At 48.3% G+C, this 27941-nt stretch overlaps 1 protein-coding gene across 1 annotated transcript; it reads right to left on the reverse strand.

The window, feature by feature from the left end:
• PTPRH (protein tyrosine phosphatase receptor type H) lies at positions 1–27404 on the reverse strand. The gene is made up of 14 exons (XM_084807759.1): positions 27170–27404; positions 26015–26287; positions 23695–23967; positions 20901–21164; positions 19570–19651; positions 18721–18882; positions 16940–17030; positions 12989–13079; positions 11821–11897; positions 9549–9683; positions 7054–7176; positions 5672–5832; positions 4045–4180; positions 1–2536 (listed from the first exon to the last, which is right to left on the reverse strand). Exons 1-14 carry the CDS (start codon positions 27402–27404, stop codon positions 2399–2401), a joined length of 2241 nt encoding a protein of 746 aa, XP_084663885.1. The 3' UTR covers positions 1–2398.
• Positions 27405–27941: the final 537 nt, after the last annotated feature.

Here is a 27941-nt window from a genome sequence, read left to right on the forward strand (position 1 = left end):
AAGTGTTTTGGGTTGTATTTTATTGGAGCTGGATTTTTATACTACATTCGCACCAAAGCCTTTTGTCTGATCTGCCACTGAAAAGCGAGTAAACAGTCTGGTAAGCTCCATGTGTTGGCTCACCTTCCATCTCTGATGGTCTCCGCTTAGCACTCTGTGTCTTGTTGTTTTGCCCAAGTTAATTGCAGGTTTACAGATCGCCATTCACCAATGGCAAAGGATTACCTCTATGTTAGCCTTCTCCAACCTGGTGCTCTCCAGATGCTTTGGACTTCAACTTCCATCAGCCCCAGCTGGCCAGTGGAGAGGCCATTTGGAGAGGACACCATTGTGGAAGCCTGATCTATGTGTTAACACAGGAAATCTTCTGAAAATGGGTAAAGAGTTTATCCTCCCCACGTCCTTCTCATTTTATTTATGACATTTATACACCTCCTGTAGAGAACTCAGGCTAGCATACATGGTTTCCCCACCCCAACCTCTCCAGTTTATCCTTACAACAACCCTGTGAGGCAGGTTAAATTCAGATAGAGTGACTGGTTTGAGATGACTCTGTGAGCTTCACAGCTGTGCTTGGATATGAGTACAAGCCTCCCAAATCCAAGATTTCAATGGCTACTCTACACTAGCTCTCACTATGCCACCAGTATGTGGCAAGTAAGTGTGTGTGGACCAGTTAATTTATATGTGGTCTAGTCAATGTTGCAAGCTTATATGCAAAGCTGAATTAATTCCTAGCTGAGGTAGTTGCAAACCTTCCTACAACTAGGCTGAGAACGTGTTAGGCAATTATTGGCGACTGGCCTCTACCTCCATTAGTGGAGTCTTCCCTCCTTTTTATTAGGCTAATATTTGCACCTTGTTCCTTCACTATGCATCTTTTCCTCATTTCATTTACTAAATTGCTTTTCTTTTGCTCCCCTACTCAACAGAATCCCAGCCTCCAGTCAAAGCAGACATGATATTAAACACATCTTTGAATCTCACCTCTGGGATTCTCCTCTTTTCTTAAACTAAACTGCAGCTGCAGGGAAGCCCAATATAGTTTGGGATAATGGTGTGGGGAGAGGGGGGTTACCCTCTTCCCCCATGATGTTTTCCCATACAGCTGCAATTTGCCACCAAAGCTGCTATTTACAGAACAGTTCCTTTAGGCATGACCATGGATATGTACACTGATGGGATGCTTGATTATTATTATTTTTTGCCTCCCATATCACAGGCAAAATATGCTTGTGATGCAGATTCAGAATGAGTTTCAAGACTGTTTGGGTGCATAGCGGCAGCAGCAGGTTCTGCCCACTGAGGCATGTGAGGTAGAGAGCAGGGCAGCTAATGGTAGGCAGAACAGAGGGGCTGAAGTAGCTGGAGCCAACTAGAGCATGAGTTCAAAGCAGAGGGTTGGTGGGGTTGTCTCTGACCCATATAACAACACCAACACGCTCCATTGAGTCCACATTGCCTTCTTCCATGGGCATGCCATTGTACAGAAAGGAGAAACCAAGGTAAGCAAGTTCAGTTTAACATCAGGATTCAGGAGTGAGCACAAAGCAGAGGGTTGGGGTTGTCTCTGACCAATAGAATGACATCACAGCAGTCCTCTGAGCACACATTTCTCTGCTCCCCCAGCAATCCCCCAAAGTCAGAAATGTGGGTGGGACAGACAGGGGTGCCGCCCCATTTGTCCCTAATATACAGCCACTGCTGGTGCATGGAACTAGTCATGTTGTCTTTTGGGTCCTGAACGTCATTACCAGTATTATATATTTGACTAAGAACAGTGCTTCCCAAACTGGTGTTTAGATATGGCCACGTCTGCAGCCCCAGATCATTCATGGTGGCCACGGGTGTGGCCACAGAACAGTCATCTTCCTTGCAAGCCAATGGAGTAACTCCATTACACACCAGAAGGGCATGGGAGAGATGTTAGACGCTGGAGAAGTCTGAGCCTATCTCATCTTATATAACAGAGATGCACTCTTATAACAGAGAGGGAGGGCACATAGCTCCATGATAGAGCCTGGCACTGCATGCATGTTGGACCTAGCCTCAGTGCTGCTGTGGGCCTATGGCTTTAGAACCAGAATCCGATTCAGATTTGGAGCAGGATGACTGGGAACCCAGTTCAGTCGTGGGAAGCTTGGGGCCTGGGAGCTTAGTTCTGCCTAGCTTTCCATCTGATTGCAGGCCAAAGGAGGGTGATACTCCCTATCTGGCACAGATACAAGATGGGACTTGAAGGTGGCCTCTGATTTACAGCCTGGGAATGTGAGAACCATGCAGGAGAAAGAGGATCCTCTAGAAACTTCCCTTTGCACTGCAAAGTTTGAGCGTGATGGTTTTGGAACACTTGGGATGTGGATATCCTCAGCTCCTGCCAGGCCAGTGACTAAGACCCTCACACACGGGTCACCTCACAGACTTGGAGAGCCAAGGTGTTTTCGTACACAACGGTGTATTCCATCTCCTCGCTGTCATTCTGTATTGCAGGCTGGATTCCGTCCAGGAGGCACCGGTGCAGGAAGATGTACTGAGACTGTGAAGACAGATGTTGGAGGTGTGGGATGCAGTTGCTGACAGGAGCAGAACATTCTGACTTGCCTTGTCATCTACTCAGCAAGTGCTGGCTCTCCATTGCTGAGGCTGAATCACCCTTTGGGGGGCTTGCCCTTCTGTCAGAAAGAATGCGGCTGGAGAATGTGCTGAGCGCAGCTTTCCGCAACCTGGTGCCCTGCAGATGTTTTGGACTTCAACTCCCAAGGCCAGCAGGGCCAATGGACAGGAATGCTGGGAGATGCCGTCCAAAAAAAAAAGAGGAGAAGGAGATCTGAAGGAGAACCTGTTGGGGAAGGCTGGCTTTGGGTGTCACTTTGCCTTTGGCAGGGCCAGGCACAGCAATGGCAGGAACAGGTGCTAATACAGTAGATGGGAGAACTGATTCATAGATGACATAATTATTGCAACACATCATTCATTTCCAGAATTCAGTGCCGCAAGATGTGGTGATGGGCCATTAGCTTAGAAGGTCCTTAAGAGGGGATTAGACAAATTCATGGAGTGTCTGCCATAGGCTATGTCTCGCAAACAGCTACCACTTATGATGCCTATATCTATTTAGAGATGTTGGACCTCAGACCTGTGGCTCAAATCTGGCCCAGCTAGGGTCCAAATACACTTTTGGTGGGAACCAGAGGCAGGGGGGGCATGCCATGCCATGCCCCTGCTGGAGGACTCCTTGTCTGGGAAGGAGCTAGAGCTCCTGGAGGCGGATGGTACCATTGGACCATCTGTATCAGGAGATCTGGGGGAGCCTGGCCCTCAAGGGAGAGAGCCACAGGTCCATCCCCACAGGAAGAAGGGAGCTCTGCTTCAGAAGCAGAGGCTGAGCGAGCGCCCAGCCACAGAGAGCATCATCGCCTTAACAGGCAAATCAGCAGGGCTCCTGTAAGAAGAAGTGCCCCACTTTAAGGAAGGCCTCCGCAGGAGAACGTGACTCTTCATGAGCAGGACTCTGACCACAGAGCTCTAATGTTCTGCAGCTGAAGCCTGGGTGGGACTCAGCAGGCTCTGCTGTGAGAAGCCTTCAGTGTCTGCTTTGCCAGTGTTGGAAACAATGCTGTTCTTCCAGCTCCCATGTCTTCTGCCTCCCAGAGCTTGACTTTGATCGACGCTCTGTGGTCCTGACCCTTGGACTCCTTCCTGACTCTGCTTCTGCACTGTGTAACACATCTGACTGCCTAAGTGTGCTTTGCCCTCTGCCTGCTATCTTGACCACTCCTGCCTGAGCCCACGTATCTGACTGCTGACTTGTGCTTTGACCTTTGCGGCTTCATTAACTTGCTTCTTGGTTAGTCCCCTCACTTTGATCCCGTCGCTTGTAGAGGACTTGGTCTGATCCAGCAGAGAATCTTCATGTATGGCAGCAAAGAGGCTTTCAAGAATGTCCCCCAAATGCCCCCATGGCAGACATGGTCACGTTTGCAGAGGAGATGCATGGCTGTAGCACAGATCTGCTCCACGCCCAATGTATTTAGGGTCTCTTACCTCGTTCTGAATCATGAGTGGGCGGTTTGCCCTCAGCCTCTGGACGAATGAAAAGCCACCAATCGCCCCCTTGTCCCGAGCCTGGCGCAGCAGGGAGTCAAGGGCGATGAATGTCCCTGTCCGACCCACGCCAGCACTGGAAAAGTGAGAGAGTGAAGGACAGGACGGTCACATGAACTGAAACCCAGTGGTCCTCTGAAATTTGTACTTCTCTGAATTTTGCAATGGCATTCTCCAGTTAAAAAAAATGTATACCTCGGTGGAAAGTGTGCACAAAAATGCATATATTCATGAAAACAATGTACAAAAATGCATTATATTGGGATAATGGCTTGCAGAAAATGTGCACGTTAGACAAAATTGAATTTGAAAAAGCATGTATTAGGAGACATGTGCACAAAATTGCATACAATTATTTTTTAAAAATCACAAAATTTGGGATGCACTAATTTTTTTTTTGGCATGCACTGAACCTAAGACTGGAAAAAGGAGAAACTGGAATTGATAGATTGAACCATTGCTTTTTAGACCCTGACAGCATCAACTGAGATCTTCCATCTAGGAAAATTAGGTCAGAAATACAACGGGTTGGATCCACACTTAGATGTATTGAAATAAACGGGATTACATTAGTCATGAATAGTTCCCATGGATTTCAGTGATCTACTTTAATTATGACTAAGTCTGGATCCAACCTGTTGTAATGGAAATCATTAGACACAATCTTTCTTTTAAGGTGGGTTATTAAAGTGTTATTAAACACACACACGTATTAGTTAAAATCTTTCCATCTTGCCTCTCAGTCCAAGATTCTTGAGGCAGCTCACAGGACATTAAAATAATAGGACCGTAACATCTTAGAGCAATGTTTAAAACAGAAGTAAGCCCTATAAAACAGTCAAATTTCATTCATTGCTGGAGAGAATGAAAAAGGCTATTCCACCGCCAGGGTGGGGTGCCTGATGAATTGACCAAGGGAGGGGGTTCCAAAGGCGAGCTGCCACAATCAAGAAGGCCCTGCTCCACTTTGCCACCCGTTTCATGCTCAGAAGTTCTCATTGGTCGGGCAGGCTCATACAGGAGTAGGCGGTCCTTCAGGCTGTGTAGTTCAAGGCCCCTGAGGCCCAGGCTGTTCACACAGGCCGCGCTTCTCTAGCAGAACACCCAGCAGTCCCAGTTCCATTAACAGCAACACAAGCAGGAAGCTGCCTTATGCCAGGCCAGACACCGTCTGGCCTAGTGATGTGTGCTTTGACAGCGACATTCCGTGGCTTTTTATTTATTTATTTTATTTATTACATTTATATCCCACCTTTTCTCCTCTTTGAGGAACCCAAGGTGGCGTACATAATCCTCCTCTTCTCCATTTTAGCCTCACAACAACCCTGTGAGGTAGGCTGGGCTGAGAGTCTGTGACTGGCCCAAAGTCACCCAGTGAGCTCCCATGCCCGAGTGGGGACTAGAACCCAGATCTCCTGACTCCCAGTCCATCACTCTCACCACTACACCACGCTGACTTCTGGCACTGAGCTGTGGCCCTGCCTCAACCTCAGTCCAGAGAACTCCTGGGTCCTTCCTCCCATTGGCTCTCCTCTGCTCCAGTCCCCTCCGTTCCTGATGGGTTTACCTGCAGTGTACCAGAGTTGGCCCGCTGCCCTTGTGCTGTTCTATGTGCTCCCTCACAAGGTCTCGGAAGCGAAGGACGGTGCTCGTGATGTGGGGCACCCCGTGGTCCGGCCACGACGTGTAGTGGCAATGCCTGGCGAGACGGACCTCGGATACATTCATCTGTTGGGACACGCACCATTCAGACATTCCCTTCAGGCCAATTCAGACAATTCTGGGGAAAGGGGAAGTGTAATCCACCTCAATTGTCCCCACCTCAACATTCTGTAAGTCCTGAAAGCAAACAGGTCCTTTTCAGGACACTTTGGTGGATAACAACAACCAATGTCTATACTTCCAATGTCTATGCTTTTCTGTAAACTTGGGAGCTCCCCAAGTTTACAGAAAACACTCTTATTTTGGGGTGACCCTGTTTCTCTTCCAAACTCAACTACCCAAGGTCAGTATTAGAGGGAATGAGTAGGACCAGCAACAAAATGTTGCAGCATATCCTCACCCACTGCCAGAGGTGGGCTGTTGGCAGGAGCCAGGAACCAGGTGCTGAGGGATAAGCCAGTAGTCAGGACCAAAGGGCGCTCCAGGAGGGAGGATGGAGGAGCAAACCAGAAGTAAGGGCCAAAGAGCAACCACGGATGCAGGGCCATGCCAGAGCTCAGGAAAAGCTTATTGCTTAAGCAAGGCTCAACTGAAACAGGAAGTCCTTTTGCAATCCTTCCTATCCAGGAGGAGCCAATGGTTAGTCTGGGTGGGCAGACTTGGTCTGGGACCCGAGGGTAAAGTTCACTGAGAAGCTGCCACCTGCAGTTCGGCGGCTCACCAGACGGGGTAGCTGCCCACAGATCCCAGTAGCTCCTGACACCTCCTCATGGGAGTGCGCCTGTTCAGGGTTCCAGTCCTCCCTCCCCTCGAGGATACTGCAAGCTGTAAGGGGCTCAAACAGGCCAATCGTTGTTCTCTCCTCCCAGAACCCAGTTTTCTTTTTCGAGTGACATTCAACATTCTGTAGTTACTGGAGGCCACTGAGCATACACAGTCCTCGTTAGAGTTTTTGTTGCTGTTGTTTAGCTTGTTGCCTCCTGTTGCTGCATTTAAAAAATATTTTGTGTTTCTGCATGCCTTGGAGTTCACCCAAGCATGCTGATACTTCCCTGTTGTTTCTTTTTGGCGTCAGTTCTGTTGGCACTCACCCACCTGAGTTTGCTATTAGCAGGAATGATGATTTGTATTAAAAACAAAGAACGAGTTGGGGGGTTTTAAACCAGCAACAGCCATAGTTGTAATGCCCATGTGGGAGCTGATTTAAAAATATATTGTGGCAGTTGTTCTCACATGCAAAGCCATTTGGGGGGAGCAGCTGGAGAGGGTAGCCTGATCCCCACTCACCCGCTTGATACTGAAGTCCCGGATGGTCCAATCAGAGAGGATGGTGTCTGTGACAACGGATACGGTAATGTCACCATAGGTGCAGGGGGTGTAGTCCAGGGGCCAATAGCGTTCACATTTTACCTGATCAGAGGAAGATTGGGGAAGGGGGCACAAGATGTTTAGTGGAATGGCTACGTCATGAAGGACTGCGTTCCCCAGTACTGAGCACCCTGGGATTTAAGATCAGCCGGGGAGGCTCTGCATGAAGTGCCCTGGAGGAATACGGCCCATGGGGCTACCACACACGGAGGAGCCTTCCCAGTGGTGGCAGCAGCCCGACTATGGAACTCCTTTCCAGTAGAGATTCAGCTGTCCCCTACGCTGTTGTCATTCAGGCGCCAGTTAAGGTCATATTTGTTTGTACAAGCTTTTGGAGGTACAGGCAAGCGTTTTATCTGTTTTCTGGAATTGTCGTGATGGTCTTATTGAATTTGTGTATCTGTAATTTTAGAGTTATGGTTTTAACGGCGTTTGTTTTTATATGGGTTGTTAGCCACACTGGGCTCCTTGCGAGGCAGGGTGGGATGTAAATAAATAAACGATAGGCTGGGGAGGAATCTTACAGCTGACGGAAGTTTGTCAGGTTTAGGTTCAGCAATTACAAATCAAAGGTCCTTTAAAGCGCAGACTCAACGCACCTTTTCTTCTCACTGCAGCTCCTGCTTTGGAATGAGGTCCCCGCTGGAAAAAACCTGGATGGCCACAATGGCAGCTTCCTGATTCGGGTATTCGCTACAGGCACTACTTACGCCTGTAGCGAATACCTAGCGAATTCTGACTTGGATTCCTGCATTGAGCAGGGGGTTGGACTCGATGGCCTTGTAGGCCCCTTCCAACCCTACTATTCTATGATTCTATGATTCTATACGCACTCACTGCCTTTTGCAAATATTTTCCAGGGTGCTGCAAAACGCCTTGCCTGGGGGGTGGGGGGCAATCTTTTGTCCCTTCTTGAGAAAATGTTTGCTTATTCACCTAACTCCGGGGTGGGGAACCTTTACGTCGGGGTAGGTGACGTGATGCCTCCAGACGTCTTTCTCAGCACCTGCCAAGGTGCCCTGCCCCACACACTTAAAATAAAATAACCTATTTTCTGACTGGCAGCTGGGATTGCGATGAAATAGGATTCTGTTGGTGCTGAAAACTGTGGGTTCAAAGGAGTTGTTTTGTGTCTTGGGGCTCAAACCCCACTTCTGCCTTGTACTCAGTCTTTGAGGTAGGTTACTTGCCCTTTGCCACACCTCCCATGGCAGCCATTTTGTGGTGGTGCCCAGGACAGTTTCTCAAATTGCCAAATGTGCCCACGGGTGCCTACCTCTGCTTTAAGTCATGAGCCAGCACTGCGGGGAGCCAAAGCTAAAAGTTGGTGGGACTGAAGCCCAATGTGGGCAGGGACACCCTTTTTCTCTCTTTCTACCACCCCTTTCTCTTTTTCTCTCTCTCTTTCTCCCCTTCATCATCCATTTATTCTCTTTCTCATATACAAATCCCACATCAGCATCCATTACTTCACACGTAGAAAAGTAACCTTTACTATGCACACACCTGATGCATCCATCATCCTTTCATTATTTCTTTCACACACATACACACACACACACACACACACACACACATACACACTCCCCTGCTCGTGCAAAGCACAGACTAAGATGCTGGGAACTTCCTCATCAGCTTCCCTGGTGTGTTTAGGATTTCATAATGGAAGAACAAGGAGCCAAACGGCTGGCGGCAAGAGGCAGACGGGCAGGCAGGAGCGTGAGTTTGGAGCTCTGAGCGTAGAGTGGGGTGACTAGAGCATTTTTCCAAAGGCCACTTTAGCCGCTGCACTCTGTGGCTGGACCTCTGAGCTTGCATGTGCTCTTGCTTGCCAGTCTCTCTCCCTCTCTCATCCTCGAGGGCATCAAAGCCGTGGTGGGCAAGAGGAGCCCTGCGGAAGAAGACATCAAAGCAGCTCTGGGACACCGGCGCCCTCCTCTGAGGCATCAGTGGCTCATACCACGGCAGGGTTGAGAAGGCAAGAGTGGAGCACATGAAGGAGAACTGGTGTGCTGGATCCAAAGGCTTACTGGGCTGTATCTGGCCCAGAGGCCGCTGGTTCCTCATCCCTGATCTAACCTGTCCTCACCTGACTTCAGTGGGGGAAAACTGTAAGTGAGGGCATGACGTAGGGAAATCGGATTGGCTACTTAGCATCATCGCTGAAGGGGTGGGCTTATCCATTTGAGTAATTCAGAAAGGAGAAAGAAGCAGGAGCCTGGGGAAACAATAGGACTCAAGAACAACACCGTTCACACTGTCTATTTGGGGGGACGAAACTTCCATCCCACTGAAATCACTTGTTTTGGGGGAAACCACCCCCAAAGTAGACAATATGAAATGGGCAGCCCCCAAACAGAGAGGGACTTGTTCAAGTGTTTTCTTGATCCCCAGCCAAACAGAGCAATCCTCACCTGTCCGTTCTCTACACAGTTGGTGAGCATGACCAAGGTAACAACTTGTTGCTCCCATATCATGCGCCAGAAGTCGTGTACTGTCCCAGGCAGCGGGCCTTGGGTGGCTATGAACTCCTTTTCCCTCTGGGAGCCCTGGAAAGAGAGAGCTTAGCTTTAGACAGAACCAAGCAGAACAAGTCTAGTCTGACATAACCTTTGCCTATATAATCATAATATATGATATGTGTAATGTATTAGTATACTATTATTCTATACATATAAAGGGAAGTGTCTGTACGTCCTCAGTGGACTTGAAAATTGTACATCTGATTGTTATGAAACTTTCAGGATATGTTCCACATCTGGGATGGTTACAGGCTTGGTGAAAAATTTTAAGAAGTGGGGGGTAATGTATAAGGAGCTTAAGGGCACAATCATATGCATAACCTGGGGAAGTGCTGGCTGGGGAATGCTGGGAGTTGTAGGACTTTTTTCTGTCTAAACCTGCATAGGATTGCACCCTAAATTAGGTACAGACAGATACAGCAGGGAGTGGGGCAAGGGAGCAAGTTGCCCAGGTAACGGAAGAAGAATGTTGGCAGCTGATGAGGTGGGAGGGGGAGACCAGGAAGAGTGCAGAAGGGGGGAGTCGTGGCTGACGGAGAGGGAAGCTCAAGATAGTCTTCAGGGGACGAAGAACAAAACAGACCCCTCCCTCGGAGGCCAGTGGGGGTCACCATGGCAGGGGCTGTGCCTAGGGCCAGGGCAGGCATAAGGTGTCCGACTCTGGCAGCTGCATAACTTTGCTTGAAAGCTTCGCTGTATCCAACTTTGATAGGTGTGTAAGGCTTTGTTGTATCAAACTAACTAACTTCCCAACCCATGCGAAGGTGGGTCCTTTTGCTAGGATACAATAATTAAATCATCACCATCATCCAACATGTATGCCTCTCTAAAATATTCAAGGTGGCTTATAATCAAAAACTAAAACAATACACAGTAATAAACAGAGATCAATGAAACCAATGTTTTAAATTCACGCAAAGCAAGCAGTGATTGCAAACGGGAAAAGGAGTCGGGCACCAGATGACCGTCAGGATAATGTTTGGGGCAGTGGAGGCTGGTGGCTCCGATGTCCGTGGGGAAGTGAATCCGCTCTGGGTTTCAGTCAGAACTCTAAAGGAGCTATCCAATCTCCTTTAGAGTTCTGATTAGAGATGTAAAATTTCCGGAAATTTTGAGGCCATGGGGAAAAAACAGGTTTTTTTCTGGGGAGGGTGTGTGTGGAAAAATGGAAAAATAAGCAATAGTTATTTTTTTTAGCACTCTTTACAGATCTAAAGTCACTGCATTGCTTTAAGACAGCCTTCCCCAACCTGGTGCCCTCCAGATATTTTGGACTTCAGCTCCCATCAGCCCCAGCCAGCATGACAATTGTCAGTAATGCTGGGCACTGTCGTCCAAAACATCTGGAGGGCACCAGGTTGGGGGGGGCTGCTTTAGGAACATAAAGCAGCCTTTCTGTTCCGTAAGTTATTTTATGTACGACTTAGTTTGCTCATAAAATTATCATTATTTTAAAACCTTCAAAAGTAAACTCAATTAGTAAATTTGTAATTATTGTCTGAATAGATTAGAACTACATTAAATGACTGGTACAGCATCAGAAACACAGGACTCTATAGAACAAAACTCAAGCTGTCAAGAATGCACATTTACTGTCAATGCATAATGGTGACTCTACTCACATGTTTGGAAACTGAGCATAAATGTCTACCAGTAAAATATACTTTTTATCAATAATTTTAATAAGGAATGAATGAACTAACTATGCTGGGAATCTTACAGAGAGGATTAAAACAAATATTTTCCCCCATGGCTTCATTATTTCTTGACATTTTACATCTCTAGTCTTTCTATAAAAGTGTTCTTATTACGTCATTTTTAGAAATCATTTTGGGGGGGAGTAAAGGCTGGGTAACAATGTATAAATACTTTGTCTTAAATTCTAAAAGAAAGTATTTCATAATCCAAGGCTGTTCAATTTTTCCAATTTTTCAGGGAAAAAAATGGTCTGGGGCGGGAGTGGGTGGGTCTGAATTTTTCTGTTTTTTTCCGGGCCCTCACATCTCTTGTTCTGACTGGTTCTGACTGAAACCAGGAGTGGATTCACTGTCCCACTGACATTGGAGCCACCAGCCTCCTCTGGTTCAGTGAATCTTCGCAACGTTGGACATTGCTCGTTTACCCATCTCTACATCTCACACAAAAATGTAGTAGATAGACTCACAGGCATATAGCTAGCATTGATGTAATCTGAGTTGGGGTCTCCGGGCCTGGGCGTGAGCTGGACTCGCGAGTGGTCATCTGCAGAGAAGGAACCAGAGGGGTTAAAAAGGGCACTTTGGAGGACAAGTAAAAAATAATGGATGAAACCACTGTACCCTGGGGGGATGTGGCCCACAACGTAAAGATTCCCCAGCCCCAAGTTAGTTGAATAAAAGCAAAGGGAAAGCCACACCAAATACAGATATAAGTGGTGGAAATAGGGAGGAATAAAGTGCCTTTGTTGCCAACTAGGGGTCAGTGACTGGCAGTTCCTAGACCAAATCCAGCCCTGCCAAGTGTCAAGCAAGTTCCTCCCATTGCCAGGAAAAGGTAATTTTAAGTTGTGGGGAGTGAGGCTGGGTATCAATGAAGAGATAAGGGGGCTTCCAGAGAGGTCTCTTCAAAAAGATGTGGCAGTGCATGGTTCATTCATTTTCAGTTGCCTCCTCAAAATTAACCCACACACCCAGCAAATCTAGCAGCCAACCAAATTGCCGGAGAGTCTGAACCCAATTCTGCAACACCATTAGGAACAATTTTACTGATGGATACCTCTCTAGAGTGAGATGTGCAAAACTGAGTCAGACCCTCTCCAAAATCTAGAACGAGCAAAGAGGAACTATATATGGGAGGAGGATGGCAGGATGTGCAAAGCTAAGTATCAGTCACATACCTTGGATCTTGAAGCCTAGCATCTGAATGTGTGGAGAGAGGTAGTGACTGGCCCAAGATCACCCTGTGAGCTTCATGGCTGAGTCTGGATTCAGACTCAAGACTCTCTTGCCTAAATCCAACACTCTGTCCACTACACTGGCTCTCCATAAAGTGATGCTGTTTCAGAGCATAAATGCAAATGCTTCCTGAGGATAGAGGTCTCTTCTCTGCTCCTCCAGCCAAAGCCTGCATTTCCTAAAGCCATCCAGCTAGGAATTCCAGCCATCCAGGTGATTTTCAAGCACCAATGGCAGACCACTCACATTTCCTCCTTCTTGAATTTTTGGACCACAGAGGTCCTCCTGTTTGATAACCCGACCACAGTGAGATGTTCAAAATTAAAACAGGCTCTTTTTTCATTATGTGCGGTAGACATGGATAACGAAGAAAGGAAGGGGCAGGGAAATTAAACTCACATGGCAGAACATTGCTATAGCGATTCTTTGCTCGATTTTCTGGCTGCTCCGCCACACTCTGGGGCTTCCAGATCCCCATGTCCTGCAGTTGCTGTTGTGTGGGCAAAGAGAAGGGAAATATTGTTCAGTGAAGCCGGGTGCAGAGAGCTACAAAACAGGAGGACTCCTTCAGCAAAGCAAAAAAACAAAACAAAACAAGGAACAAGTTGTTAAGCTGAAGTGTTACAATGTGGGAGATATCTTGGCTTCTATGCCTCTGGCTCTTTGTTTTCCAGACAGTTATTCTAACAGCACCATCTATGTGTCTACTCAGAAGTAAATCCCACTTATTCAGTGAGACTTACTCCCAGGTAAGTGTGGATTGCATGCAGCTGACATTGTTTAGGGAAGGGGTGACCAGGGCTAGCTCACCCACTGCAGCTGGGACTGTGGTCTGCTTTATTTTTTATTTTATTGATTACACTTCCATACCGCCCAGTTACCAAAGCTCTCTGGGTGGTTCAAGAAATGAAAACCCTAAAATACAATATGACAGAAACAGAAAACCTTTAAAAGTTTAAAAGAGAATACAATCAATACCAATAATATCCTGGAATCTTATTGCTCATACAGGACCAAGCCACAACTGCCTGCAGTTGCCACTCTCCAGATAAACACTGCATTTCATCATGCAGTGCTCTCTTACAGCTTTTCTACATGAGGCTGTTTATCGGCTGTATCTACTTTTGGTTTCTTCGCAGAACTGAGATCTGAGCACTACACAAAGAGCATTTCCTTTTCTGCTTTTCCACTAGATAACCTCTAGGTGGCACTGTGGTATAGAGGAATAATGCAACTACACAAGGGAAAATTGCACTTTCTGTTGCTTTCACAATTGAATGCTGCATTTTCTCTGCTCTACCAGCTCATCGAAAGTGCTGACTAGACACAGAAGCAAAACTGGTGGGTTATGATGTCATCTAAAGAACCCATAAACAACAGTTGAGTAGGGAATGATGAGCACACGATAAATATCTTGTATAGAAAAGCCCTTAATGAAATAGGATGCATAACATGCAGTGTAATGCAGTAATTCTTGAAGAGGAGAAATACCCCATGATGCAGTCAGTGCTGGCTCCAGGATTTGGAGGGCCCTTGAGCAAGACACCCTTAATGGGCGTCTTTCAACTAGTCTACCTTCTCACCAGCACTGTTACCAGCTGAAGCTGATCTTCCTCCTTCTCCTCATTGCTACCTCCTGCTTGCTTACCAGGCAGACAGCCAATGAACAGCAAGGAGTGGGATCCACTGCTCCTCCTTCTCACCACCATCGTTATCTGGGCCAGAGTGAGAGGCACATGAACAAGCAGGTTGCAATGGTGAAGAGGAGGAGCAGGTCCGGAGGGCTTGTGTCAGTGGGCCCCCTGATCATTGCAAGTCTTCGGCAGCTGCCTGACCGTGCCATCCCTTGATGCCAGACCTGGATGCAGTTGCCCTTGAGATGAGAGAAGATAAACAGGCATTACCTCTGGGGAAAATATAGGCCTGTTGCTCAATTTTATGTTTGGATGATTTGAAATATCCATGCCTATTTAAATTTCCTGTTTCCTGGGACTAATTGGCAACACACACACATACACACATCCAGTTCCCCCATTGAGGCAGTAAACAAAATTATAAGTACCAGGAGCAGCAGCAAGAGTTGAGGTGGCCAGCAAATGGAAGCAGGTTGAGGATTTTAAGTATATAAAAAGGCTGGCTGGATAGGACCTGGGTTGTCTTAATTAGGCTAATGCTCACACATGTAGTAAGACACCATGGGGTAAAGGAGGAATAAGATTAAAGCTTAGTATGAAAATTGGGATTTGTTCATTAATATCTGGAATGCCCAGTTCAGTCCAATTACACCACTGACGATACTAGCTTTTTTCAAGCATGAAACTAAAAGTTCATGGTAGTTTGGAGCAACAACAGTGTGTTTTTGTTGCAATATAATTTAAACACGTATTGACAGCTCAGATGTCAACTCATGATTGGTCTCTTCTTCATGCATATGTGATTTTTTTTCTTTAAATATATATTTGAGGATATATATTAATAAAAAGGGATGGAGGAAGGGAAGGTGCCAAGCCAATCAAAAAGTGGCTATGCAGAAATTTTCAAACCACCTATTGGGATGCTCACAATAGGAGGGGAAAAAAGGTACATCGTACTATACTTTCAGTTACAGTAAAGTTAACATTTTCATTACTGCTGCTGCCCTGGGGGAAACACCAGGGCTGTTCACACAACACACTAACCCACACTTGGTGGCTGAGTATGGGTTGTTTGTTGAATGGTGAGTTACTGTGTTGTCTGAACCCAGGATTTTTTCTGCAGGGTGGCTTGTTAACCATACAGTGTGGCTTATTAGCCACCCTGAACAACCCAACAACAAACCATAGGTTCTCAAGGTGGCTTGTTTGAGAAAAATAAGCCACACTGCATGGTTAACAAGCCACCCTGCAGAAAATGTCCTGGGTTCAGACAACATGCTAACCTACGGTTCAACAAACAACCCACACTCAATCACTGAGTGTGGCTTAACGTGTTATGCAAACCCAGTTACTGTCCCAAGCCTACCAACTTAACATATAACAGAAGGGAGGAGTGCTGTGGTTAGATGCACAATTCCCCCTACACCTTTGGCAGTGCTGATAAAGGTTTCTAGCCTGATCCATGTAAAACAAAGCAAAACCACCACCCACCAACATGGGAAAGGGAAGCAGATGCCTCACTACAACATTATCTTGGAAGGGGGAAACATCTCCATTACATGACACTCCTTGGACACCCTCAAATGCCACCCACCATACAATAAGAATGCTTGGCAGGGCTGGGCTCCCTATTTCCCAGGATACGTTGTCATAGGACAGACTACTGCTCCATCTAGTTCAGCACTGCCTGCACCAGAGGCGTCAAACCTCATTTAGCCCGAGGGCTGAATCCAATTTCGGAGAAGCTCTCGGGGGCCGCATTCCAGTGGTGGGTGGGGCTGAAGACAGAGAGGGAAGAGCCAAAATACAAAACAATGCCAGCGTGTTTTAGCTTTAAGTTCTTACTGCTTGTAACTAAGGGCACAATCCTATGCAAGTTTAGACAGGAAAAAGTCCTGCAAGTCCCTGCATGCCCCAGCCAGTTTTCTGTCTAAACATGCATAGGATTGTGCCCTAAGCCTTAGGAGAGGCATTTCCCCCTTTTAGAAAAGGGGAGGGGGAAAACTGGGCAAAAGCCAGGAAATGGCCACACGGTCAGCAGGGGGCAAGATTTGGCCTGCAGGCCTGAGATCCAACACCCTGGTCTACACTGACTGACAGCAGCTCTCCAGGACTCCAGACAGGAGTCTTTCCTAGCTGTACTTGGAGACGCTGGGGATCGAACCTGGGGCCTTCTGCATGCAAAGCAGGGGCTCTAAACACCGAGCTATAGCCTTTACCCTAAGGATGGGGAACTTCTGGCAACAGTGCCAACAGGGACCAGAAAAAACAGCTATAAAGCTGGAAACCAAAGTCAAAAAAGAAATAGCTGTACCACTTAGAATCCCCAGCGTGTTTCAACCCTTGGTCTTTATTGAGGGAAAAACTCTTGGAGATTCTTTTGGAGGATTCCCTCTCCCTTGCTTCTTCCAAGTTTACTTGGTGCAGTTGTTTCTTTTTTGACATGGGGAATGTCCAGCCTCTGGCTAGGATATGGCCCTGTGAGGTCCCCATCCAGCCCGCAAGCTTCCCTGCTTCTTTATCTCCGATCAGCGCATGTGTGCGGATGGGTCACGCGATACCGGGGCCTCGTGCCAGCAGCAGGGGTGGCCCCGGCCACTCTGGGGCACAGTCCCAGCCACTGCTAGCATCCAGCCCACAACACGGGTGGCCTGGAACCAGTTTGGCCCTGGAGCTGAAAAAAGTTCCCTCCCCGCACCTTGCCCCAACCTCATACCTGGTATTCCATGGCAAAACCATGGGCACCATCCGAGAGACACTCACAGCAGTAATCGGAGAACCCCGACACAGGCACTGAGGCCAGGGCTCTGTGGAGGAGGGAAAAAGAGGAAGCCCGTCTCTCTCAGTGCCAGGGCTCGCAGTGAATGTGGGCCTGCTGCAGGCACACAGGTCATCCTCGAGCGATTCTCGCTGTGTGCTCCCTCGCTCTGAGATCCTGGGACTCCCTTCTGGGGGAGGTTTGTTTGACTCTACCATCGCCTGGCTTTGGACAGGACATTAAAAAAAACACATGTTTCTTTTCTAAAACCTAAATGAGGCCCCAAATCATTCTCCTCTGGGCAGTCCCACATCTGGCTCCGGCTTCTCCAGGACGTTCTTTGGCTTTCTCCTGCCAACAAAGCAGAGAAGCTGGGACGGACACTTGGGCACTGTCTCAAGGGCCCCCCGCCCTCAGTGAGTCCACCGTCTCACCCCCACTGTCTCCAGCTGGCAGGGGAGGCTGGTGGCGCCGATGCCAGTGGGGCAGTGAATCCACACTGGGTTTTGGTCAGAACTCTGAAGGAGCTCTCCAGGGTGCTTCGGCACTTTGGAGAGCTGCTTTAGAGCTCTGATTGGTCCTGTCTGAAACCCAGCGCGGATCCACCGCCCCACTGGCTTTGGCGCCACCAGCCTCCCCTGCCAGCTGCTCTGGCTCCTCCTCCTCCTCCTCCTCACTGCCCCCACGCGCTTGCTTGGCAGGCAGGGAGCCACGGAGCAAGCAGGCCGTGGCATCCGCTGCTCCTCCTGCTCACTGCCACCGCCGCTGTGTGGGCCAGAGCGAGAGGCAGGCGAACGATCAGGCTGGAACAGTGAATCATAGAATCACAGAATAGTAGGGTTGGAAGGGGCCTACAAGGCCATCGAGTCCAACCCCCTGCTCAATGCAGGAATCCAAGTCAGAGCATCCCTGACAGATGGCTGTCCAGCCTCGTCTTGAAGGCCTCCGGTGTGGGAGAGCCCACTACCAAGGAGGAGCAGGTCCAGGCGGCCCTTGTCAGTGGGCCTGTGCTGGGATGGGAGCTCCTGGCAGGTGCCCAACCATGCCTGCCCTTGATGCCAGCCCTGCCCCGAAGGTCAGCTGCCCATAAGTCAGGTTGTGTGAGCTGCACCCCAGTGCTCGTCTGACATCCAGATCCACAGCCAGAACTTCTGTGGTGAGGGCAGCCTGAAGGAACCAGTTCAGAACAGCCAGGCCATCAACACAGGTCATCAAATATGTTTCAAGGTGTTTCATTGTACTGTCACTTATCCCAGTGGCTTTTACTCACTGGCTAGAACACTGGAAGGCAGGAACAAATTTATTTCTTAGTGAGCAATTGGGCAGGGCCCTGCCTCCAAGCTTTTCCTTATATCTCTACAAGTTAAAAAGCTGGAGACTTAGGGTTGGATCCAGATGTAGTCAAACTTCAGGAAGACCCAGTGAAATCACTGGGACTTGAGTTCATTGTAACTTACGTGTCCAATTTATTTCATTGGGTCTAATCTAAGTTTGACTAAATCTGGATCCAACTCACAATGTTTTTTAAATTATTATTATTATCACTATTACTATTAGCAGCATTTTTACTCTGCTCTCAAGCCAAAAAAACCCCCCTAGAGCGACTTGCAAGGATCAGTAATAAGACATTCCCTGCCCTCAGCTTATGATCGAAAAGATATGGCACAAAAGGAAAAAGGACTGGGAGGGAAGAGGAAAAAAGCAAACTGGCACGGAAGGGAGAAGTAAGCATTCCACACCTGTTTCTTTTCTGGCCGATGTATGGGTCTAGGTTGGTCTCCCCCCTGCCATGATATTCTTCCTGGGAGGCAGGGGGTGCAGCCCCCCAGTGGTCCTTGGTCACCTGGCTGATGTCACAGGACAGAGCGTGCTGCCCTTCAGCTCTGCCGTCCCAGGGCAACCTTAGTAACAATGAAAGTTAAGCACTCAGGGAGGTGAGCTAGAATATCCCTGAGGGGGAGCCAACCCCGCTCTGTTTTGGCCGTGGCCTTGCTGACATCTAAACAAGATACCAAATCATCCTGAGAATGTTCGTTTGCTTATTTCCCTCTGACCCTACTCTGAAACACAAGTTTCTAGCCCTTATGGCTGCACAAATCAGCTGGAAAACACACGAACACTGATTGCCTGGTAAAGCTTCAAGGGATATATTCACTGCAAGCTCATATCAATTTTTATATAATGTTTACTGCCATGGCTTCTCCCAAAGAATTCTGGAAACTACAGTTTGATGAGATGCTGAGAATCAGAGATCTTTATCCACCCCCTACACCACAAATTACAATTCCCAAGGTTCCTTGAAATGGGAGGCGGAAGGGCTATTAAATCAGGATAGGTCATTTAGGGAGGCCCTCCAAAAGCACAGCAAGGCTGAGCAGAACGTTCTGTACTGGGGACGGGGGAGCTCACCACCACCCCTTAGCTAGCAGTAGGGGAATGCAGGACACAAAGTAAGGCAATCATGCAACTTGTCTTCCTGGGCACGACTTCTTCATGTCTTAGGATCAAGGGCACAGTCCTGGATGTTCCCTGCCAAAGACAAAAATACAGTGCAAGGAAGGCAATCTTGCCAGATCAAGCTTGCTTACCGCCGTCTCATAAAACAGAATAGCAGCAGGCCGAGGATGACTAAGAAAAGCAGCCCAGCAAACAGAGTTCCAGCTATGATCCCTAAGGAAACAAAAAGAGAAGGCTGGAGCTTTTGGAAATGTATGTATATAAAGAGCCAGTGTGGTGTGGTGATTAGAGTATTGGATTAGGACTGGGGAGATCCAGGTACTAGTCCCACCTTGGCCATGAGGTTCACTGGGTGACTTTGGGCCAATCCTTGACTCTCAGCCTAACCTACCTCACAGGGTTGTTATGAGGATAAAGTGGAGAGGAGGAGGATCACGTACGCCACCTTTGGCTCTTTGGAGGAAAGGCGGGATATCAATGTAACAAGTAAATACATAATAAATAATAAATGTGTGTTGCACACTCGACCACTTGCCTTCAGTATCCATCTTATTTGTGCAATAGTGCCTTAGGAGTACTTATAGATCAGAAAAATGGCATTGGGTGGGTGGGGGGAGAGTTAAAACACTCCCCATCACCACCAACATTGCAAATCAGAACCCCACAGTCAGCTGCTTCAGTTTTAAAATGTTGGATAGATTCAGTCATGAATCTCCCAGGTTACAAGGACTTTGGCCTGCAGGTTCCTTTCCTTCCTTCCTTCCTTCCTTCCTTCCAAAAGTGGGGATTTTATTTATTTATAGGTATTCCCCACATTTCCATTATTTATATCTAAAGCTGGAGTCTCGAAAGTGGTGCTTCTATATTTGAAACAGAAGTGTCAAATCTTTTCTTTTTATTCATGGTGTTGTGAATGGTTATTGTGAATGTATACTTCTTTTGTCATGTCCTTCCTTTTTTCTCTTTTTTCTCCCCCCCCCGCCCCCCATTGCTGTTTTTGTCCCCCCCCATTTCTCTTTTTCATTTTTGTTATAACTGCAAATAAAAAAATAATTAAAAAAAAACCCCAAATGATCCCACCAGCTCCACTTGGATCTGAGAGCCAAATTGTAGGTTATGTTAAGCATACATTAAAAAAAACAATAATTAGGACCAGCCACTTCTCTTTCTTAACAAAAAGCAGTGGCAGGGAGGATTAACCCTTTCCCACCATGCTATTTTGCCCACACACACACCCCAGCTGCTATTACTTGCAGCATCTGGGGGGGGGGGTTGGTTGGTGGGAAAATGGTGGAGGGGAGGGGTTAATCCCTCCCCCATTCCTGTGCTATGGTCCCAAAATGGATAAGAGGAGGGACCCCAGTTACTTGATATTTGGCAATCCTTCCCATGTTTTCAAATTATGCAAATTAATGCATAATTTTCTCCAAGATACCCACTGAAAGGCTCCCAGACATCTCACCTGCACTGTCAGTGGGACATCGCAAAGCTTCAGACACCACGTGCTGGTCGTACCAGACAGTTTCCACTTTAATCCAGTAACTTGTGGCAGGTTGCAGTTTATAAATCACGGTTGACTCTTTGCAGCGTGGCCATTTTTCCCAAATCTGGTCTGACACAATGACCTGGAATTCACTGACCTCACGAGATGGGCACATCCAGGATAACTTCAGACTGTTGCCCCCCCGCAAGGCCTCGCATTTCACATCACTTACGCATTCTGGCTCTGTACAGGCAAAGAGCAAAGGGGATCATGGGCGTTTTCTCTCTCTCTCTCTTTTGAGGGTGGGGTCAAATGACAATTACTTTATTAAATCCATTCATATTTTTACAAAACAAAAATAGAGGTGAACCAGAATCACAGCATTTGGAAACAAAATAGAATCTAAATTTTACCATTTTCAAAGCTAACTAATAAAAAAGAACCCTGCTTCATTACAGTAACAAGAAATGGCTTATTATACGCTTAAAGAATAATAGCTTTGTTGATCATATTTCCTCATAACATACCCAGATGAACATAAGGCCTCTTGAACTTTCCTGTTCCAGTACATTTATAAACAAGCTCAGTTTTTCCCTAAAAAGTCTTCCTTCTCTTGACCAAACGACATTTGATTGCTTAACCATCCCATATTCAAATTTGCCGGTCATCAAAGGAAGGAGGGTTCATTCTCTCTCTCTCTGTCTTTCTCTCTCTCTCTCATTCATTAACATTTGAACCCCTCCTTTCCTCCAGATGCCCTCAAAGTGAAATCTAAGAGGAATCTCACAGGAAGGCCCAAATCCACCCACCAATTCCACCACCATCAGCCCCGCCTTTAGGTATTCTGGTGCCCTAGGCAAGGTGGCATTTGGGTATCCCGGCGGACATGCCACCCCCACTGCCCCTCTCTTCTCTTCTCTCCTCCCCACCCCAGCCACTGCTGCCACTCCCCTCGCTCTGCCTTCCTCTTCTTCTCCAGCAGCCGCCACTCTCCTCCCCCTCCCTTTCCCCACCACCTGCTTCCCCCTCTGTGCCGTGCTTCGAGGGGTCCTTCCTTAAAGTGAAGCATTCTGGGAGAGGTGGCTCTGGAGTTTGCCTGTACCGCAGCAGCACAAGCAATCTTCAAAGCCACCTGACCCAGAATGCCTTGCTTTAAGGGAGGACCCCTCAAAGTGCAGCACTTAGGCCTGGCCAGCTCTGTGCAGAGAGCTCACCTGATCAATCTCTCGCTCTGGGAGAGTCCTCAGAGCGAGAGATCGGGCAAGCATGTAGGCCCTTTGGCTGGCACGGATGTGTGAGTGGCCAGCGGGGGGAGGAGCCAGAGTACCACTGCCACCTTGGGGGGAGTTGTTTTGGCGCCCCCAGAATTTAGCACCCAAGGCAGTTGCCCTGTACACCCCCCCCCCTTCAGAAAGAAACAGCTGTGACCACCATTAGCCGTTCAAAGGTCTCCATTCGACTCTGCCCATTTTCCATTCATGTCTGGAACCAGAGTGGAATTTGAGTGTGCTCAACTGGGGGCAAGGGAGAGCTGACCAGCCACCCCGATCTCTTTTCAAGTATGCTTTCCCCCTGTTCTAAAAACAGCCTTTCATTCCTTAGGATGGAAGCTATCATGTCACAAATTTAAAAGGCTGTTATTTTGAAAATTCTCTGACATGGCAAATTCCTGCTCTAGGCACCTACTGGACCCACCCTGGCTACAGCCCTATCCTAAGGATGCTGAGTTCGGAGCCCCAGGGATGGGGAACCTGTGACACACACCCCACGATGCTGTTGGACTGCAACTCCCATCATCCACTATTGGCTATGCTGGCTAAGGCTGATGGGAGTTGCAGTCCAGCAACAGTGTAGCCAGTACAAAAACACCCCTAACTGTGGGTTTCACTTGCTCAGGGAGGGGGTAGGGATGGGTGAGAAATTTGTTTGCTTCACATTTTAATGCAAACTTATCAAATTTCCAGCTATCAAATCTCTGCATGAACGCAATGGAATGCAGTTCTGTGGTGGTAAATGCACTTTTCTGAATTTTGCAATGCATTCACGAATCAAAAATGCACACCAAAAAATGTGTAAAACAGGGAAACGCACACAAAAATGCGTACTACAGAGAAACAAACACACAAAACTGCGTACTACAGGGAAACGTGCACACAAAACTGCGGACTACAGGGAAACGTGCACACAAAACTGCGGACTACAGGGAAACGTGCACACATTAGGGAACATGCCCACAAAAATATATACAAATTTTCATGCAGACTTTTAAAAAAATCGCAAACTGATGCGGAAACAGGACAGAATGAACTTGATGTTAGAAAAATGAGAAACTGAGCAGAATCCAACCTGGCAGATTTGTCCATCCCAAGGAAGGGGAGGGAGAGTCATCATCATAACTCAGTGGCACAGCACATGTTTCCATGCAGAAGGGTCCCAGGTTCGATCCCTTGCACCTCCAATTAAAGCACTCAAATAGCTGGGCGAGAAAAGGCTCAGAGGGCTGGCGCCAATCGGACTTGACAGTACTGGGCCAGATAGAACTTGCCTCTCCCAGTTTGTAATCCAAGCCTCTGAACCTTTTCAGTGCAAGCTATGCTGTGCGGGTGTACGTAGTCTCCCCTCATGCCTTGCCTTCCATGGCGCTCCCACTGTGAACGCCAATGTTTCCTTGCCTGCAAACGTTCCCTCGTTCGATCCTCCCTCCTTTTGACACAGCCCAGGCACTGTCCCCTTCTCTGCCCGCCCTCTCTTTCTGTGCCCTGAGGATAACTACTTGTGGCCCCTTTTCGCTGAACGCCGATGCTGTAGGTCGTCAGGTTTCTCCTTCTCGCCATGCTCCACACGGTGAAGGTGTAGTTGGCACTTGGCGTGAGGCCGGTCAAATGAGCTGAAGGGGGGACCAGGCCCACTTCGTATTCTTTGGACTCGGTCGAATTCTTCCACTGGAGCTTAAAGCCGCTGAGACCCGAGCTCGGGATCACCCAGGCTAACTCTGCTGTAGTCTGGTTGATGGTCTTGATGCTGAAATTAGTAGGGGCCAAGGGGGCTGGAAGGAAGGAAGGAAGGAAGGGAGGAAGGAAGGAAGGAAGGAAGGAAGGAAGGGGTGGGCAAGATGTTAGAAGAAGAAGCACCAAGGTCAGGGGTTGTTCGCTCTTCAGATGTCTCTGAACTCCCATTCCCATTAGCTCCAGCACAGTCAGGGGTGATGGGATCTGGAGTCCAAGAACATCTGGAGGGGTCACCAGTTCCCCACCCCTGTTCTAAAGCATAGATGCAACTTCTTCCTTGACTTCCTTCATGAAACCCCACACTGCTCCCTATGGTTCAGGAGTTCTTTGCCTCAGCTCCCCAATACACCAGTTTGACATATTCTCAGCACCACTATGGGTTAGGCCTGGTGCTTGCAGACAACAGGTGACATGGTGAATCCGCTTCTCTCGACTGTATCCCTTCCGAATGCACGCAGGGAAGGACTCGCATGCGGTGGACTGCATGGAGCTCATGTTCTTGGTTCCTTGGACACGTTTGGGCAGGCCTTGGCCTTTCAACTGGTGTCAGGCCTCTAGCAAATTTGTTTGGCTAAATGGGGGCTGTTGAACCTCAGGCTCATGGGCCAGATCTGGCCCGCCTGGATTCCCAATCTGGCCTTACTGTGTTCCCCAGATGGCTGCACCCCCTTTCCCTGCCCGCGCCCCCTTTCCCCCAACCACCGGTCATTTGGTGGTTTCCTGACTTTTGTGCAGGTTTATTCACATTCTAAAAGGTTGAGATGCCGCTCCGGAGGCGTCATTGGGGGCCGCCTTTGCTGGCTCTAAGACAGAGTATACTGGTGTCATAGATATTTCTGGCATTTTGACCCCGCCCCTTTTGCCTTCGGCCCCACCCACCACTGGAAAAGGGCAGAAAAGAGCAACTAAAATGATCAAGGGGCTGGAGCATCTCCCCTATGAGAGAAGGCTGCAACAGCTGGGATTGTTTAGCTTGGAAAAAAGGAGGGTAAGGGGGGACATGATAGAGGTCTACAAAATTCTGCATGGTGTACAGAATGTGGATAGGGAGGCATTTTTCTCCCTCTCTCATAATACTAGAACCCGGGGTCATCCCATGAAGCTGATTGGTGGGAGATACAGGACAGCGACAAGGTAGTACTTCTTCCTCACACAGCACATAGTTAAACTATGGAATTCGCTACCCCAAGATGTAGTGATGGCCACCAATTTGAATGGCTTTAAAAGGGACAAATTCCTGGAGGAGAAGTCTGTCAATGGCTACTAGGCTTGAGGGCTATGTGCTACCTCCAGTACAAGAGGCAGTGAGCCTATGTACACCAGTTGCTGGGGAACATGGGCAGGAGGGTGCTGTTGCACTCATGCCCTGCTTTCGGTTCCTGGTCAACAACTGGTTGGGCACTGCGTGAACAGAATGCTGGACTAGATGGACCCTTGGTCTGATCCAGCACAGCTCTTTTTATGGTACACGTGCAATTCCTGAGTGCTGGTGAAAGACCACGCCAAGAGAATACCTTCATGCCATCACCCCCATGATCACATTGATTGCCTTTTCAGTAGTTTTTTATCACACATTAAGAGGAAAGAATACAGCAGATGAGCGGAAGGAAATGAAACCTGTGGTAAACTGTGGACGCACGGAGTGCTCCAGCCTTCCCCAACCTGGTGGGCCTCCAGTTGTGTCAGATGATAACTCCCATCATCCCCAGCACGGTCTTGACTGGGGGGCAATGGGGGTTGTAGTCCAAGACATCTGGAGGGCACCAGATTGGGGAAGGCTGCTCTGTTACAAAATGATTTGGAAATGGGAAGCAAAAACAATGGCATTTGCTTAATGCATTGGAGATTTTGGGAACAACCCATATTTTGAAGTTTTACCTTTCATTTATTCATTGCATGTATGTCCTGCCCTTCCTACGAGGCGCTCAGAGTGGTGTACATGGTGTTTTCCCTGTCCCACGTTATCTTCACACCAACCCTGCGAATGGGGGTCTCAATCTGGTTCTTCCCAGTCCTAATCTGATGCAGTAAGCACTATACCACACTGCCCATAGTCCAGCCACCCCTCATAAGAGTTGCACTCACCTGTCAGAGTCCACTTTGTGGCTTCTTCACTCTTAACACCGCTGATCTCAGAGGCCAACTTCACCTGGTATATGTTCTTCGGTTGTAGACGGTCAATCGTGTAGCTGGAGCCACTCGTGCTCCAGTTCCCCAGTGGATCTGTGCCATTTTCGCTGAACCAGCTGAGCCAGTACAAACACTGTGAAGTGTTGCAGTTTTTAGGGGGATCCCAGGAAATGGAGAGGCTGTGGGTGCTGCAACTTTTCACACTTATATTTCTGGGGCTTCCTGGAACTGGAGAAAAAGCAGATTTGTTTGAAGCACAGCGCCCCCTGCTGGCGCTGGATAAATTGGGAGCTGGGCTCCTTTACTGGCCATGAATCCCACCCCTCCAAGCCACATGCTGGCTTAGCCGCCACAAGTGGCATCTCCAGGCAACTGGCACGACTCCCATGCCAAAGGAGGGCTGCTACTTAGCTCTGCCCCAGGCACCCCTTTAACTGGTGCTCTGATCCAAAGAGGGCCAAATGGCTGGATCTGCCAGTTGCTATTTAAATCCCCCACAATGCTCCTAGCATTGCTCCAGGGCATTGTGGGGAAACTTCATGGACACCATTTTGATCCTGCGGAATGCCTCTGAGGGACTGACACTCTGGGGCATTGTGGGAAATGTAACAGTGGCTCCACCAGAGCACTGCAGTCCTGGATGGCTCCCTCTCCCCGATAACCCCACCCTACCAGTGTTGTAGAGGTAAATGTTGAAGTGCAGGCACTCATCATGGCAGTCCCCATAGCCACACACCCCAACAGTCCAAAATTGCAGGTAGCTGTGGTAATCCATGTCAGCAAACCAGGTGTAGAAGCTGGCTGCTTCTGACTGAAGCTCGGAGCGGATTCACCGCCCTACTGACATCAGAGCCAGCAGCCTCCACTGTCTCCATCAGGAGCAGGCATTTGTAAAGCAAATGGGTTTTAATTGCCCTTTCAAGACCAAGCTACCCCCCCCCCTCAATACTTTGCATTACAACAGGGAACAATGTACTGTTGCTGGGAAAATCCACCCCACCCTGGCTCCTGTGAGTAGTGCAGTTAAACTCAGAGAGAACAAGGAAGTCTGAGCAGCAGCTGCTGTCAGCAACTCTGCCAGTGCTGCGCCCTGGCTCGGCTCCATCCTACCTGTGGTGGCATTGATGGCTGTCGCCATGCTGGAGATGTTGCTGGTGGCGGTGGTGATGATGGTGTAGACCTTAACGTCATACGTAACTCCAGCCCCCAGTCCTCTCACCCAGTGTGGGCTTCCGAAGGCGACTTCGCAGAACTGCGGGCAGACCCAGTAGCGGTAGGTGTCAAAATGTGGGTCCCCAGGTGGCATCCATGCAATCTCCAGTGAAGTCTCCTTGCGATTCTCCATCCTGAGATTCTGGACCGGTGAAGGCACTGAGACAAAAGAAACGGGCGGGGGGGGGGGGGGCTCAAGGCTCTTTGATGTGCAGCAGATCTGCCAGGAGCTGTCATTTCAGCACCGTGAGTGGGTCCGGCACAAAACCTTGCAGTCTGGGGTGCTCCTTTTCACGCTGTCAGACAGCCAGCCAGTTATGCCCTTTTCAGGACATGTGGGGGGAAGCAGTAAAAGACCAGAAGGGCCTAGAAAATCAGGGGTCGCCAATTTCTCAACAGCTCCTGTGCCCTTAAAAGCAGCTTGCTGATTTGTAGTTTTCAGCAAGTGGTTTTCAGCTTATCACCATGCCCTGGAAAGCTTCAGCTTGCTGATTTCTCCAAATCATGTTAGCAAAAGATTAGATCAGATTAGATAGTCAGCTTGTGGGCAGGGACTATCATGCTTTGCTGATTATATGTAAGCCACTCTGGAAACCTTTTTGGCTGAGGGACAGGGTAAAAATACTTCACACAAGCGAACAAGCCCCTGTGGGCAACGGGAAGAGACTGT

This window comes from Heloderma suspectum, chromosome 6 (genome assembly GCF_057233095.1).
Source record: "Heloderma suspectum isolate Gila_16-S chromosome 6, 16-S_ref, whole genome shotgun sequence".
Classification (NCBI taxonomy): domain Eukaryota; kingdom Metazoa; phylum Chordata; class Lepidosauria; order Squamata; family Helodermatidae; genus Heloderma; species Heloderma suspectum.

Excerpts from the sequence above, each read along its gene's own strand:
- PTPRH (XM_084807759.1), bottom strand. The coding sequence starts at position 27,404 with ATGGAGAATCGCAAGGAGACTTCACTGGAGATTGCATGGATGCCACCT. Across the intron at positions 23,968-26,014 it reads CACAAAGTGGACTCTGACAG|CCCCCTTGGCCCCTACTAAT; the intron begins GTGAGTGCAACT and ends CCTTCCTTCCAG. Across the intron at positions 19,652-20,900 it reads ATGTCCCACTGACAGTGCAG|GGATCATAGCTGGAACTCTG; the intron begins GTGAGATGTCTG and ends TTGTTTCCTTAG.